The 14,361-nt window shown below is 39.6% G+C and overlaps 1 protein-coding gene across 6 annotated transcripts; it reads right to left on the bottom strand.

Moving 5' to 3' along the window:
- Positions 1-4,192: 4,192 nt before the first annotated feature.
- Positions 4,193-13,973, bottom strand: arl13b (ADP-ribosylation factor-like 13b). 6 transcript variants are annotated; one of them, XM_086024513.1, is made up of 10 exons: positions 9,883-10,098; positions 9,142-9,214; positions 8,810-9,059; positions 7,528-7,633; positions 7,178-7,380; positions 6,841-6,955; positions 6,618-6,762; positions 6,095-6,217; positions 4,997-5,065; positions 4,193-4,430 (listed from the first exon to the last, which is right to left on the bottom strand). In XM_086024513.1, the coding sequence occupies exons 1-10, from the start codon at positions 9,952-9,954 to the stop codon at positions 4,417-4,419; spliced, it is 1,170 nt and encodes a 389-aa protein (XP_085880639.1). In that variant the 5' UTR covers positions 9,955-10,098; the 3' UTR covers positions 4,193-4,416. The 6 variants fall into 6 exon arrangements, with proteins under 6 accessions (XP_085880639.1, XP_085880815.1, XP_085880567.1 ...); XM_086024441.1 differs by lacking the exons at positions 4,193-4,430; positions 9,883-10,098 and adding exons at positions 4,431-4,570; positions 13,427-13,973 and having other exon boundaries at positions 9,142-9,212; XM_086024368.1 differs by lacking the exon at positions 4,193-4,430 and adding an exon at positions 4,431-4,570.
- Positions 13,974-14,361: the final 388 nt, after the last annotated feature.

Raw genomic sequence — 14,361 nt, 5'->3', positions numbered from 1 at the left:
AAAACGTGTGGATTTCTCATATTCCACAAACACAATATTAATCAGAATGGCATGTTTAGTGTTTGTAAATAAAACCTATCATGCCAAGGATGTTGATAATTTAAATGCAATCATGAGATGAGGTCACTAGAGATAGAGATGTACTTTGCTCGTCAAATTAAGCTTGCTCTGACCAGCCAATCAGAAGCTCATTAGCTTAAGAAACAGTCGCACTGCTAATATACAGTTAAAAGTTACATTACTTAGCACATTGGATTGGGCATGACAACACTGAAATCTGATTGGACTAAAAAATAATTACTCCTACATAAACATACTGCTCCGAATTGAAGAGCAATAGACTGTTGGGAATAAGTCAATACAATTTAATGGAACAAATATTTTGGTTGTAAAAGTAGGCCCGTGTTTCTGATAGTGTTTAGGTCACCTAAGAAGTTCTTGCTGACGCTGGTAGCCCACACCTGCCAATCATATTTCAGATCTAGAATTAAGCTTTACTTTTTTTATTTTTTAATTAAGCACAGTTGACTTTTGTTCAACTCTGCATACACTACCTGATGTTCAACAATTGCTCTCAACAATAATGGTGCAGTGTTGTCACTCACACACCGCCCTACACAGTTTTCCGAATTCACTGTGGCTTCTCCCTCAACTTCTGCTGAGCCAGTGCCATACGCCGTAATTTTCCCATCATAGTTTTTTAACCTTTATCTCACGTCTCTTCCGCAAATTCCACTCCCTTCTTTTCTCCTCTACACCAATCCTGTGAACACCTCATTATCCCTTATCTGCTTTCCTTATTCTCTCACCTATCTCCCCTTGCCTTGCCGACCTAATCTTCCTTTGTCCTGCCTCTCTCGCCTGTCACTAACTGCCACCTTTTTATAACTGCAATCAACGTTGGCACCGACCCCATCAGTTGTGCTAGTGCCACCAAACACTAAAGTGGGGTACGGTTTGGGTTGACAACTCAATGAAAAATAAATGAGCGACACCTCATCAGCAGGGACGGCAGACTTGACTGCCTTTAACCTTCCTGGCGTGATTTTTTTTTTAGCCTTTTTTTGTGGGTGGATTCATTTTTAACTATTCAAAACCGAGTTGAATAAGATGCGTATTTTTGAATGATATGAATACATTAAAAAAGTTATTATTCAGAAATGAACAAAATTAACTAAATGAAAGAAAAAAAATCTCTCAAATAGAAACCTTTTCCGCTTAACTTAAGAACATTCATCCTGCAACTTATGAAGACTTATAATACTTTGTCTTCCTTCTGCTCCATTTCATTCGAGATTGGCGAATATTTGTGTTCATACTATATTGTTATTTATTCTTTTATAAATGAATGAGATAAATGTAAAAAAATGAACAGCTGAATGCCACATTATGTGGAGACAGCCTATTTTTTTCAATTTATATTTCCTTTGAGATCTTGCCACAGTGAGGAGCGGTGTGTCTTTGAAAACTGCAGAATAAAATGCTGAGCTAGACATGTCATAGTTGAGGCTCACAATGAGCTCACCTTTAATCAGCAGAACATTCATTCCACACATTTGTCCCCTTACTCTTCATAAAATAGAAAAAAATATGTAACATTTTTCCCGTTTTTTCCCTATATTTATAATTAAAATGTAATATATCGGCTGCTTGTACAGTAAAAATTATACATATCTGTTTGAACTTGCACTTGTAATAAATGTAAGGCTGTGCATGTATTCTTTATTATTCATCTATGTATTACTTTTATGCATTATCTATTTAACAGAGCTGGGCAATTTACTAAAAATTCCCGGAAAAAAAATATAACCATGTGTATTCTTACTGCTTTTATAATGTTTGCTGTACAAGGTAAATGACCCAGCAAACTATACACATAATTGCATAATGAGGAGTCTTCTTGCGTGTACTAGATGGCTGTCTTAGTACCAAGACTGACACGTTAGAGGTATATATATATATATATATATATATATATATATATATATATATATATATATATATATATATATATATATATATATATATATATATATATATATATATATATATATATATATATATATATATATATATATATATATATATATATATATATATATATATATATATATATATATATATATATATATATGTGTGTATCTAGAGTTTATTCACATGGAAGCAATTGTTAAATCATCAAGCTGGAACTTACGTTCACCTTTTTAAATCAGTTGTTCAACCGGAAACTTGGGTTTCCTGAGATTTTCAATAAGCATCTAAAAAGACAAGGAAACATTTTTGACTCACTGATGTGAGTATAGACATGTGGATGTCAAAGATTCCTAACACTGGATTGCCCTCTAGGGGCAAACAGAATAACTGCATGGGGTAAAAAAATAATAATAATAATAATCATAAAATAAAATAAATACATAAATAAAATAACTGCCTCAACTGGTTTTTGCATTAATTCCTCCCGTGTAATTGCCATTTTGTTCAAACATACGCATGTTTATTTTTATTTTGTTCATAATTCGCTTTATCTATTTTTTTAAAGCTAGCTTTTTAAGGATAGCATTTAACATTAGTATTACACTGAAAAGAGTACATGGGGTTAATTCGTACAGTGCATTCAATGCATATTAGGGAATGCTCCATGCATTCCGGTTCGTATTTGTTCATGATAGTACCTGTGCTTCAAGTCTTTTCATCCTCTGTTCTTGGTTGCAACACACATTACATTTTTCAGTGGTGCAGCTTCAAAATCTGCAGTCAATAAATGCCGATGTATGTTTTTCTCATATCATCATGGATGACATTTTCAGTCTCGTACAAAATAAATAGCCTTGCTCATTTCGAGTGGCTTTTCTGCACTTGGGAAACTCTGTAAAAAGCATCCTGCGGGTATTTGTACAATCTATGCCGGAGCGTTCATGTTCCGGAAACCAAGTCAATGATCTGAATGATTCCCTGACAGCCTGTTCAATATCATCTGACGTTATTAACACTGCACCAAGAAGCTGAGGCTTACATGTGCCCACAATCTCAGATCGATGCTGGCCCTACAGGCAACACTTTTCGCCCCAATAACAACAAAGGTATTGATATATGAGGTCAGGTAGATACTATTAGGATCAAAGGATTGTACACTGCTTCCATCAGGTTATACGGCATTGTGCATATTGTCATCTTCTTAAATCAATGTATTTTGGGATGACAACCATTTGGATATGTGCAGACCAGGGGTCGGGAACCCGCGGTCGGAAACCAGCCGCATGCGGCTCGTTCGTCCTTATGTTGCGGCTCTGCATGCCTTGAGAAAAAATAAATTAGAAGTGTCCGATTGAAGTGTATGTTATCCGTCTCAAAAACGGGTATCATGTCATCTTGTTAAATCAATGTTTTGTGGCCACTTTCATATAACCCTTACACATATATTGATATATACACATATATATATATATATTGATACATTGATTTTTTTGGGGCCCGATATGGCACCGTGTGCCTTGCTCCGAGGACAAACGAGCACGCAGCCGATTGACAGTGACGTACAGCCACGCGAGGTGATGGGGCGGCGAAGTAGCACGGTGGGAATCCAAAATGAAAACAGCCATGCCGCAACAGAGCACAATGTCTTTTTGTGTCACTTTTTTCCACTGAAAAGAATTTGTAAACTTGCGCCACTGTCAAGACGTGACCTGTGACCCTTTCGTCCGCCATGTTTGTTCACTTGGAAATCTCGTTTAATCTCGTGTCTAATCTCGTGTGTTGATTTTGCAGTGTGGCTGCACACTACACAGTACACTCAAAAATGTAATACTAATACTGGACCGGTACGCGTAATTTTTTTCCTGGTACTATTTTCTAGTACTGCCCCGTCAGTACAGTAAAATATTCAGGCTCCTTGAAATTTTTCACTTTGTCATTGCAGCCATTTGCCAAAATCTAAAAAGTTAATTTTATTTCTCATTAATGTACACTCAGCACCCCATCTTGACAGAAAAAAAACAAATGTAGAAATATTTGCACATTTAAAAAGTAACACTGAAATATCATATGGTCATAAGTATTCAGCCCCTGACGCATTTTATTGATCTTGGGAATGATGCAACTGAAGATTTTCAGTAAATGTTTATATTATTTTTGTGAGTTTAAGTAATTTTTTTTTAACACTATACAAGTCACAAAACGATGCAACGGGAATGAGTCAGTGTTCCATTTTTGTTTAATAACATAGTAAAAACATATGATACAGGAATAAACAACTGTATAGTAAACGTGTACATTTTGATGCGAGCCTGTGAAACCACAGTTTTATGGCTTCCGAACACAGCATCCTTCTCCGTGTTGCTCCTTTCTCTTTTACGTCGCACTTCGATGCTCCCAGGCAGGTCTTTCCCAGACATGCTGCAGACTGCTGCAGAGTGTTGTTTACACTCCACTTGCTTGGGACAGAAAGCAAAAGGGGACAGCCGTGATTTGGGGGTGGGTCCAATCAGTAAATGAGGTTAAAAAACCACATCATATGTGTCACTGTTTGGCTGTGGCTTATTTGCGACAGGTGGGAGTGGCCTCTTGTAAAACTCTGCGGAGCGGAAGAGAGAGCTTGGCTAAGTTACTACACAGCCAGTTCATCGTGAAATAAATGCATGCATTACTCAAAACAGAATGGGATCAGAGGGTGAAGATGCTGCATGGAGATGGGCTGGACGGACGGATGAATGAATGAATGTAAAGACCAACAAGTTGTTGGAGATGATCAAGCTCGACGCTGTCGAGGGTCAGCGGCATTAAGAGTTAAAGCACGGCTTCAGTGTTTCCTCTGCAGTGCCAAACTGAAATGTTGCCTATAATGACAACAACAGCTCTCCAATTATTACTCGGAAGAGAAAAGACTTCTAAGCATTAGTGAATGAAAGCGCAATTATTGTTTGCAAGCATGAGATTAGATGAAAGTTGTTCAAAAATGAAATGAAACGATGAATTCGATTCTCGACACGGCTGTTTTTACCAGAGGCTTTTGAGTCCCAGAGAGGCTCTAGTTTGGGCAGCCTAGAAACTTTAGGTGACGCCCATCCAACTACAATAGAAAAACAAAAGCGGTAGAACATTGAAGGATTCATCAGGGAAAATAAAGTACCTTTCAGATGTGATTCCCAACCACTGTACATGACTGTTCTGTTATAGATCCACTTAATTGGTCGGAAAATGATTTATTTACTACCAATATTACCTTCGTTGTTCTACCTGCGCCAGCAACTTGTAGTGACAGGCAGAACAATTAAACGCTGGTCCACTGGATGGCGGGCGGCACAATTAACCTGTGTATAATCTTGTTGCTATTCATACAACAGATTATCTTTGTAATTAAATAGGCTCAGATTTCACACAAGAGCAAGTACACTTGTCAGTAGGTTATGACGAGAACGTCTTTACTTCCGTATACTGTGTACTCTAGACCTTACGTGACATCTTTGCTTGGTGACGTGCAGTGAGAAAGTAAAATATTTCCCCCAGCTCAATAAAGGTTAGGAAACACTGACACGCTATACACACACACGTACACGTTTATACGGTACAGTGGTGCCTTGAGATACAAGTGATCTGATTTTTGGGAAGGTAATTGGAGATTTGACTGTTTTGAGCGAAGTCATGGATAGAATTAAACTCGAATCTCAAGGCACCACTGCACTCAGGATATTCGAAGCATGAGGAACGAATGCTAACAGCCGACAGTCTAAAATGCAATAGTGGCTACTTGTTCCCTCCTCAGTTTCATCAAGAAATGAAAAAAAAAAAAAAATTGACCATCATTAGTGCAAATCAAAACTTCGGTTTCCTCCCACATTTCAAAAACATGCATGGTAAGTTGATTGGACACTCTAAATTGCCCCTAGGTGTGATTGTGAATGCGGATGTTTGTTTGTCTCTGTGTGCCCTGCGATTGGCTGGCAACCAATTCAGGGTGTCCCCCGCCTACTGCCCGAAGACAGCTGGGATAGGCTCCAGCGCACCCGTGACCCTTGTGAGGATAAGCGGTATAGATAATGGATGGATGGATAGTGCAAATCAAGTTGAGAAGCGAACGTGTGACGTGGAAAAGACAAACCTGGCAGGGGTGGAGGTGTGGGTCTCTCCGCTTGCTCCTCTTCCGTATTCAGTGGGTCCACACGGTGCTTCCTCTTCAGGTACAATTTTCTCCCCTTTTTCCTGCTTTGCTCAGTGGCCGTGCCTGTGACAAAATGCAGCGCAATACATTTGGAATGATGAGGAGAACGATGGGGAGAATCACCACCGTTGGAAAAAAAATGCATCAATTTCTTTTTGAATATTTGAAAACATGTCTATAAGGCTGTCTGGACGTTATTGTTCGAGTATTTCATCCAAGAGGGTGAAATAAAAAAAATAAAAAAAACATTTAAATGATTCCCATTAAGTGTCACCGAAAAAAAGCCACATGCTACTTTGGCAAAAGTTCTTCACAAGTGGCCACTGCCTTCATCTCATTTTTCACCACTCGATGGTGTGTGTACAGTAGTTGAAATGTATACTAACAGTCAGTGTGCGTCAAAAGTGATATTCAATGAAAATCTGCAGACGTTTACCATTCTAAAAGGTGCCAACACACTTACTTGAGCTGGAATTATCCGGAGTTTGTTCAGCATCGCCCCTCTCTTTGTGATTCTCCTCCTCCTCGTACTCACCGCCTGCCTTGGGACTGTTAACCGTGCGCTGCTGCAGCTCTTGTTGCCTTTTCTCATTTGCTTTATCCCCGCTCTGAATTAAATTTATGATGCAAGAGAAATTGTTCGCACACACACAGCCTTGTTTTCATGTTCGGTAGCCTTTTCACACCTGAGTGATGACATTTTCAATCGGCTGGAAGGGGTTGGCCATGTTTTCTTCATCAGGTTCCTCTTCGCAGACCTGCCTGCCCTCCCGTTCTGCCTCCTCCCTCTCTTTCTGCTCTCTAGAAAAAAACATGCATTAACCTTTTGGCACCTTCATACACACATCTTTGGGGTGCTGTTATCAAAAATAATAGGGTCAAATGTGTTTACCCTTCACAGAGGTGGGAAAAAAAATTCATTACCCTTTGGTTGTAGAGAGCAAGGACAGATATTGTCTTCTATTCTTGGGTAGGGTAAGAGTGCATGATACATAATGTATCTTGCCACACCTCCTCGCTCACCTCTCTTCTCGTATCCGTCGGACTCGCTCTGCTCTTTCTTTCTTATCCTGCTCTTCCTGAGCACGTTGCTCCGCTGTGTCTTTCTGCACACGCTCAGTAATGGCCTCATAGTCTTTGGCAATGTTGTTGAGCAGCCAGCTCAAACCCCTTTTGATGGATTTGTCAACCTTCTTGCCGTAACCCAGAACTGCGGAGCACGGCTCCTGGAAAGGCAATACAAAGTGTTTGTTTAGCGCTGCCAAGTTGAAGTAGGCAAGGGCACTCACTATACAAAGGAAGCTGTGATTTCTATAACTGGCAAAGCTCATGTCACTCAACGGCCATTGCACAGCAGGTGCAGAAACACTTACGATCTGACAGAGACACTGGTTCTCATTAACAAGTTTCTCTAACGACAGGTTCTCAATGATGTCTGCTTCGGCCAGTGCTCCTTCCTGGTCCTGTTTGTTGGCAAGTCTGGAAGCAGAGGCAAGAGCTAAGTGAAAACAGGCATTTTCCTGCATTTAAAAAGTTGGAGGCAGCAACCTCTGTCTAATTGACAGCCGCCTCGTACTCTAAAACCTCTGAAATTGTGAACATTGACAAGCATTGCACTATCATGGTGTCATTTCCGACTGCAATCCAAAGCTGTTGAACAACAGCTGAGAATTATGTATTTTTATATGTGTATTTATTTATAAAGAGAAAATGTGCCCAACAATTGTGTAGATTCTTAAGCACGTAAATATTGTTCCTCCTGCAACCAAGCATTTGTGATTTCTTCGAAAAATATGAAGCCAACAATAGCAAAATGACACCAAAATCACTGTGATTTATGTGATTTCAGACTTGAGAATGAAAATAATGGCCTAGGTCAGGCATGTTCTAAGTCAGGCCCAGGGGCCAAATACAGCTCGTGTTCAAAATTCCACCTGCCCGCAGGCCCTGGCATGAAATTAATAACGCATGGCCCGTCAGCAGTGTTGACCACAGTACAAAATAAAAAGCTGGCAAAGAAAGTTGACAGAGAGGGCCGTTGCTTCCAGGACAAGTGGAAATATATTGTTTAAATGAAATACAACACAACTGTGTCCGCCTAGTTTGCTAAGAGACTGTAGCTGTTTTCAAGGAATTCACTGCCAGAATAAACATGCAAACTATGATAAGTTGACTGGTAACAAATGCCATGAAAAATTAAACTTGAAGCTGAATGGTCAGCCCCCATACATTTTCACCTCAGCAAATCCAGCCCCCTTTGCAAAAGGTTTGGACGCCCATGCCTTACGTCATATTTTGAAACAAAAACAAATATGGTTGCCTGAAACATCTCCTCATGATGCTGGCCACCTCTGCTAAAGTTGGCTACATGCTTAGTTAAACCGATCATTCAATTCAATCCCTGAAATGAAATGATTGATAAATATAAACAGAATTTGATTCAGTTTTTCTGGAAAGAAACGATTAAGGCTATTATATAAGGAAAGTGATGTTAATTACTTCAGAGGCCTTCAAAGAAAAGTGCTTGTTGAAACGTAGCCCCACCGCCATACAAGCGCATGCATGCACCTCTCCCACAATTCCAGCCAGAAAAAAACCCTGATTCTTTTTTACATCCAACTTCAAAAGATTTTGACTTCCGGTGCGTCCGCTCACACAAGCACAGGCTTCCCGGCGATGCGCGGGTGCTGCAGAACCTCCGCCATGGTCTCTCGCGTCTCCTGAATCCGCTGCACATCGCTGGAGTCCACCACAAACACCACACCGTGTGATTCCGAGTAGTAATTCTTCCATATACCGCGGATCCTCTTCCCACCACCCAGATCAAAGATGGTGACCTCAAATTTTCCCTGCTTCAAGTCAACCTTGGAAAACCCCACAGTGGGAGCAACATCCTGGGGATTCTCTGAAAACCAAAAGTCAAAGGTTAGCAAGGACAAATATGTCAAAGAACAGATGGAAAAGCACTGGAAACCAGGTGTCCAAACCTCCTTGGATGCCTCGAACTGTGGCCGTCTTTCCGGCGTTATCCAGTCCCACCATCACCAGAGTCACTTTTCTGTAGGAGAAGAAATTACTAACAATCAATACACTTCACTCTTAATAAACTCATATTCCAACTCATCAGCAAGAGACATTGACACTTAGTTATCGCATTGGAAGGCATAGATAAGCCAGTTAGAAAAACTGTGAAATTACATGACTGTATTATACTACCTTCCGGGCGGTGGCCGCGGTTGGCACAACAGAAGCAGCAGCACAAATAATAATTGGATTGCAGCATTAAATCATGATGCACAAACTGTTGAAATCTTTACATTTGTTATTTCTCAGGTTTTCTTTTATAAAGCACAATAGTGCTGTTTTTCCTTATATAAAAACGCAGGGGAAAGCATGAACGGATTATTGGCAATTCCATGCATCTCATTGGGGAAAGGTGATTTGAGAAAATTGTTTTGAGGTACGAGCATGGTAATGGAACAAATTCAGCTCACATTTCAAGGCACCACTGTACACCATAAGCCTTTTAATGGACAATTATTACAAGTGTGTGCTGAATGAAAACGCAGTTTGACGCTCCAACATGCAAAATTTAGGCGCTCATCAAGTGACAAAGATAAACGGTAGGCATTTATAGCAAATTTAGGATTGTAGGGATGTCTCCAAGCTGACAGTAAGCACATACTGTATACACTCTGTTCATTTGTCTCCTTTCTTCATACTTAACTTTGACACTTGAGTCGAATGGACATCAAGCACTTAATCCATCTAACCGTTCTCTGGAGCCAGCTGGCCTTCATCGGAGCTGCTTCATAATGTAAATCCACGGAAAGCCGATATAATGAGCGCCCACTACCTGCGACCACATAAACCTTCACATTCGACGTTGCAAGCCCCTCGCCGTAATGTGTCGAAGGAGACTTGCCGAACAGACTTGACTGTGGGATTAGATCAGGATTTTCGACTAAATCCACAGGATCAGATTCCTCACATGTACCACGTGGGTTGTGCGCAAACCTTTATCCTTACGTTATGATTCTCTATTGCTGTATATGCCACTTTTTTTGGGGGGGGGGTGTCAGGGGAATAAATTTGAAACTTATCAAAACTAAGAGAAGAGTACAATACAGGAACCTGTAAAAAATAAAATAATGCATCGTTACACTATACACTTCTACTGTATATTATGCCATGGCTGGTGATTTTCAAAACAAAATGCTTGTTTAGAAAATTCCCTACAAAGCAAATCTTCACAAATGCCTAAATGGAGTGATCGGAATTTGTGGCACAACAATCCTGTCCAAAACAGTGGTCCTAAAAAGAAAAAAATGAGTCAAATTAAAAAAAAAAAATTAAAAACACCGTAATAACCAATATCAAAATAAAGTAGTGCAGTAGGCCTAAGCGTTTATAAAAAAATGAGGCAGAGGTATTATTCCCAAAAACTACGAATCATGCCTGCACTTGATTCGCTGTGGCGACCCCTGAGGGGAAAAGCCGAAAGGATAACAACAACAACATTTAATAGCAATATTTAAATGGTAAATGGTCTTTCACTTGTATAGCGCTTTTCCACCTAAAGGCACTCAAAGCGCTTCACACTGAGTTCACATTAACAAACATTTAACTGTGCTTTAATATAGAAAAATAATGAATAATGAAAAAAAACTGTAAATTTAATTACAATTAGAAATAAATGATTCAATTCAAATGTATTGCAGATAAGTAAAATACAAGTTGTACGAGAATGTTTAAAAACAAACCAAGATTTAGTGAACAGGTATTGTACTTAATAGTACAAATACAACTGAACTGTACTTTAATTTGTACCCCCCTTCATTGTCAAGATTTTTTCATTCATTCTAATAAGTTTGGCTAGTCACTGATTGTGTAGGGTACACACGCCTGAGTTGTGTGCGGGCAGCGTGAGTTCGGTTCCCACTCAGTGACGGTGTCTGTGTGTGTGTGTGCCCTGCTACTGAGGGTTGCGTCAGGAAGGGCATCCGGCGTAAAACGCTTGCCAAATCACAGATGCGAATCAAGCATGCAATTGATTCGCTGTGGCGGCCCCTGAAGGCATAGGCCAAAAGGGGAACAACAACAACTAATAAGTTTGGCTATATTTCATGTATTTTATATTATTTGCATTTAATTGAGTAATTCTTTAATGTGCCACTAGGGAGAGCTCACGTACCACAATTTGCGACTCACTGATATAATGAAATGTATTTTAGCAAGGGATGCACACATACATTTGAGTACTTGTCGATACTGAATACTGATAATTGAGACTTGTGATGATGATGATGATGATGATGTTTTATTTGACCCAATTATTGTTCAAAAACACAATTTTACTTGAACATGGCCTTCGTTTAACTCAAATTTAACACCGTTTAGTGTAACGATTAACTCAAATATAACACTGTTTTCAAGTAACAGCTTGTCATGATTTTAGGCATGTGGTGTCCCAAACTGAACTTTAGGGGGATAAAGAATAAACAAGGGACAAAGAAGTACACAGAGCCTAATGGACATAAACACGGAGGAATATGGATGCCATGTTATCTCTCTGTGTTTTAACTACAATATAAAGTGAGTCTAAAGCAATAAAAGAATGTTTCTTGAGAATACCACAAGTTACAGAGTTTGACTACTGCACACGCATACAATATATATACCGATACTTGTAGTCTAATTTCATCACAAATACTGCTTGTAAAAGTTGTCACCAAAATGTTCCAATTAAATTGCATTACATTTTATTTATATAGCACCAAACCACATCCTAAATTGTCTCAGAGTACATTACATATGGAGTAGGTCTAGAACACATGAATTTGTTCTATTATTACTTGTGGCATTTTTGTCCTTAATCTGAGTGCTGAATTTCTTTTCAGTCTTGAGCCTGCATGTTGAGTGTTTTTAATAGCACCTGTCAGTGTATGACAGGGTCACAAACATGGTGCCCTTGTACACCAAGTAGCCCCCAAGTACGAGTAGTCTGCAGGGCTACTCGAAAAATAGCTGTCCTGCAAGATGCGTCAGCTTTTTGGGGAGTTACTCTTCTCAATTAATTAATTAATCGGTTGGTAAATTAAAAGCAGCACTTACAACACAATTGCATTGACACACATTCGGAAATTATAACATTAAAAAAAAGTATACTTCAAAGGTCTGTATTGCAGCGCATGACCGATCGTAGTGTTTGCAGCAACAAGATAGTGGGCGCAAACAAGATAATAGAATTAACACCAACATAATTTAAGATAGTTTGTTACTTCATAAGTGTGTATCAAACTTGGCCCCCTTCACACTAATCCGTACCCAAGAGGTTACTCTCAGATTAAAAATGGCTGGAACGTTGGTGGTCCCAGGTGTATGACTCCTAAACCACGCGAATCAAACTCAAAGCACAGGGGCCAGATCTCACCCACTGCATCCTTTTAGGTGGCCCATAACAACAAATTATGTTGGGGGTTTTTTCCAAGTGGCAGAAAATCTGTCCTGAAATTAACTTTCACCAAATCACTCTAAATTGGACAATGGTTGGAGTGAATAGTATTTTTTCATCTTGCCACAGCATTCCATAATTTCTGATTTGTTGTTTAACAAATATACAACGACAAGGAAAAATTGTGATGAGGCGCTTACACATGCTGATGCTTTCAAAGTCATAACCGTCCTCTGAGGTATACACCAACTGTTACTTCGTAAAATGACTTTTTAACATGGTTAACTGTGGCGCATTTACAGCAATGTTTATTAATGGGATTAAAAATATGATTGACCACTTGTTAATTATTTGAGCCCATTTTCAGAGGCTACACAGTTGACAACTGCAAATCAATGCTATGCACAAATTGTGAGATCAAATAAATACATCCATCCATCCATTATCGATACCGCTTATCCTCACAAGGGTCGCGGGGCGTGCTGGAGCCTATCCCAGCTGTCTTCGGGCAGTAGGCGGGGGACACCCTGAATTGGTTGCCAGTCTATCGCAGGGCACACAGAGACAAACATCCGCACTCACAATCACAGCTAGGGGCAATTTAGAGAGTCCAATCAACTTACCATGCATGTTTTTGGAATGTGGGAGGAAACCGGAGTGTCCGGAGAAAACCCACGCAGGCACGGGGAAAACATGCAAATTCCACACAGGGAGGCCGGGATCGAACTCACGACCTCTGCTAACCAGTCGATCACCGTGCCGCCCCAAATAAAAACAATTCTATTGAATGTTGTATATTTTTAAGAAAAATAGCTTACCTTGCGGGCTCCCGCCAGCGTTTCAGCCAGTTACAGCAATTCGCCATGAGGCTAAACATGTCAGGCCAAGTGCGGGAGTCTGCAGTCAAGTGGTCATCGAGCCTCAGGAGTCCCACCACTTTTCAGTCGCGTTGTGTGGCGACCGTTACCCTAACTACATTATGACAAGTCCTTAACAGCATGAGCGGCCATTTAAATGCTTAACATCACTTCCACTTGTAACCTAGGCGATCGTCCAAATTGTGAAGCCCCAAACGTAGAATACATATCCCAAAAAAGAAAAAAAAAACTCCGAAAACCGTTAACTGCGGCTAACGCTAGCGCTTCGAGCTGGCGACAACCGCAGCTTGTAGACGTTTTGGTCTCGACACACGTCAGTTACCTTGTAAGAGTTGGCATCAGCATGAACCGAGAGTCTGGTTTTAAAAGAGCGTAATATCAAACCGATTAACATGTTTACATTGCGAACGAGGCACTGAGCTATTAGCTTCCTTCCGCTTTGCTGCGCCTTCTTTTCTGTTGCTAGGATGCAGGGGTGGTGACGTCATATTCCCTCGTCAAACAAATCCTGAAAGAAATCCTTGTTTTTTTCAAAGAGCGCCTCCTGTTCACAATCTTGACACTACACACACACGTGAAACGAAAAAGTAAAGAAGGCAGTCTATGGAAAACTTTAAACCATTATAGAATCATTAATAAAAAACGAAACACATAAATGGGCCATGACATGTTTAGCTATATCAAAATTTTAATTATCCAAACATTGATTGCAATTTAATTTCAATATTTAATTCAAGCATTTATTTCAATCCATTTTTATATTTCAATATTTGATTACATTATATAATTTTTAGAGGTTGAAAAAATGAAAGAATAAATCTAAATGACCATTCAAATAAATACTAAAAAATAAATACGGAACTAATATTGAAATA

The sequence above is a fragment of the Filicampus tigris genome, chromosome 1, assembly GCF_054856515.1.
Source record: "Filicampus tigris isolate MCC_2025a chromosome 1, RoL_Ftig_1.0, whole genome shotgun sequence".
In the NCBI taxonomy this organism is placed as follows: Eukaryota; Metazoa; Chordata; class Actinopteri; order Syngnathiformes; family Syngnathidae; genus Filicampus; species Filicampus tigris.
This window is presented reverse-complemented; position numbering and strand designations above follow the sequence as displayed.

What these genes read in the sequence shown, in the direction of transcription:
- arl13b (XM_086024368.1), bottom strand. Translation starts at nt 9,954, where the DNA reads ATGAAGGCCAGCTGGCTCCAGAGAACGGTTAGATGGATTAAGTGCTTG. An exon ending in CGACGGATACGAGAAGAGAG is followed by an intron (nt 6,956 to 7,177) that starts GTGAGCGAGGAG and finishes GTTTTTTTCTAG; the next exon opens with AGAGCAGAAAGAGAGGGAGG. An exon ending in CTGGGACTCAAAAGCCTCTG is followed by an intron (nt 4,571 to 4,996) that starts GTAAAAACAGCC and finishes TCCGCTCCGCAG; the next exon opens with AGTTTTACAAGAGGCCACTC.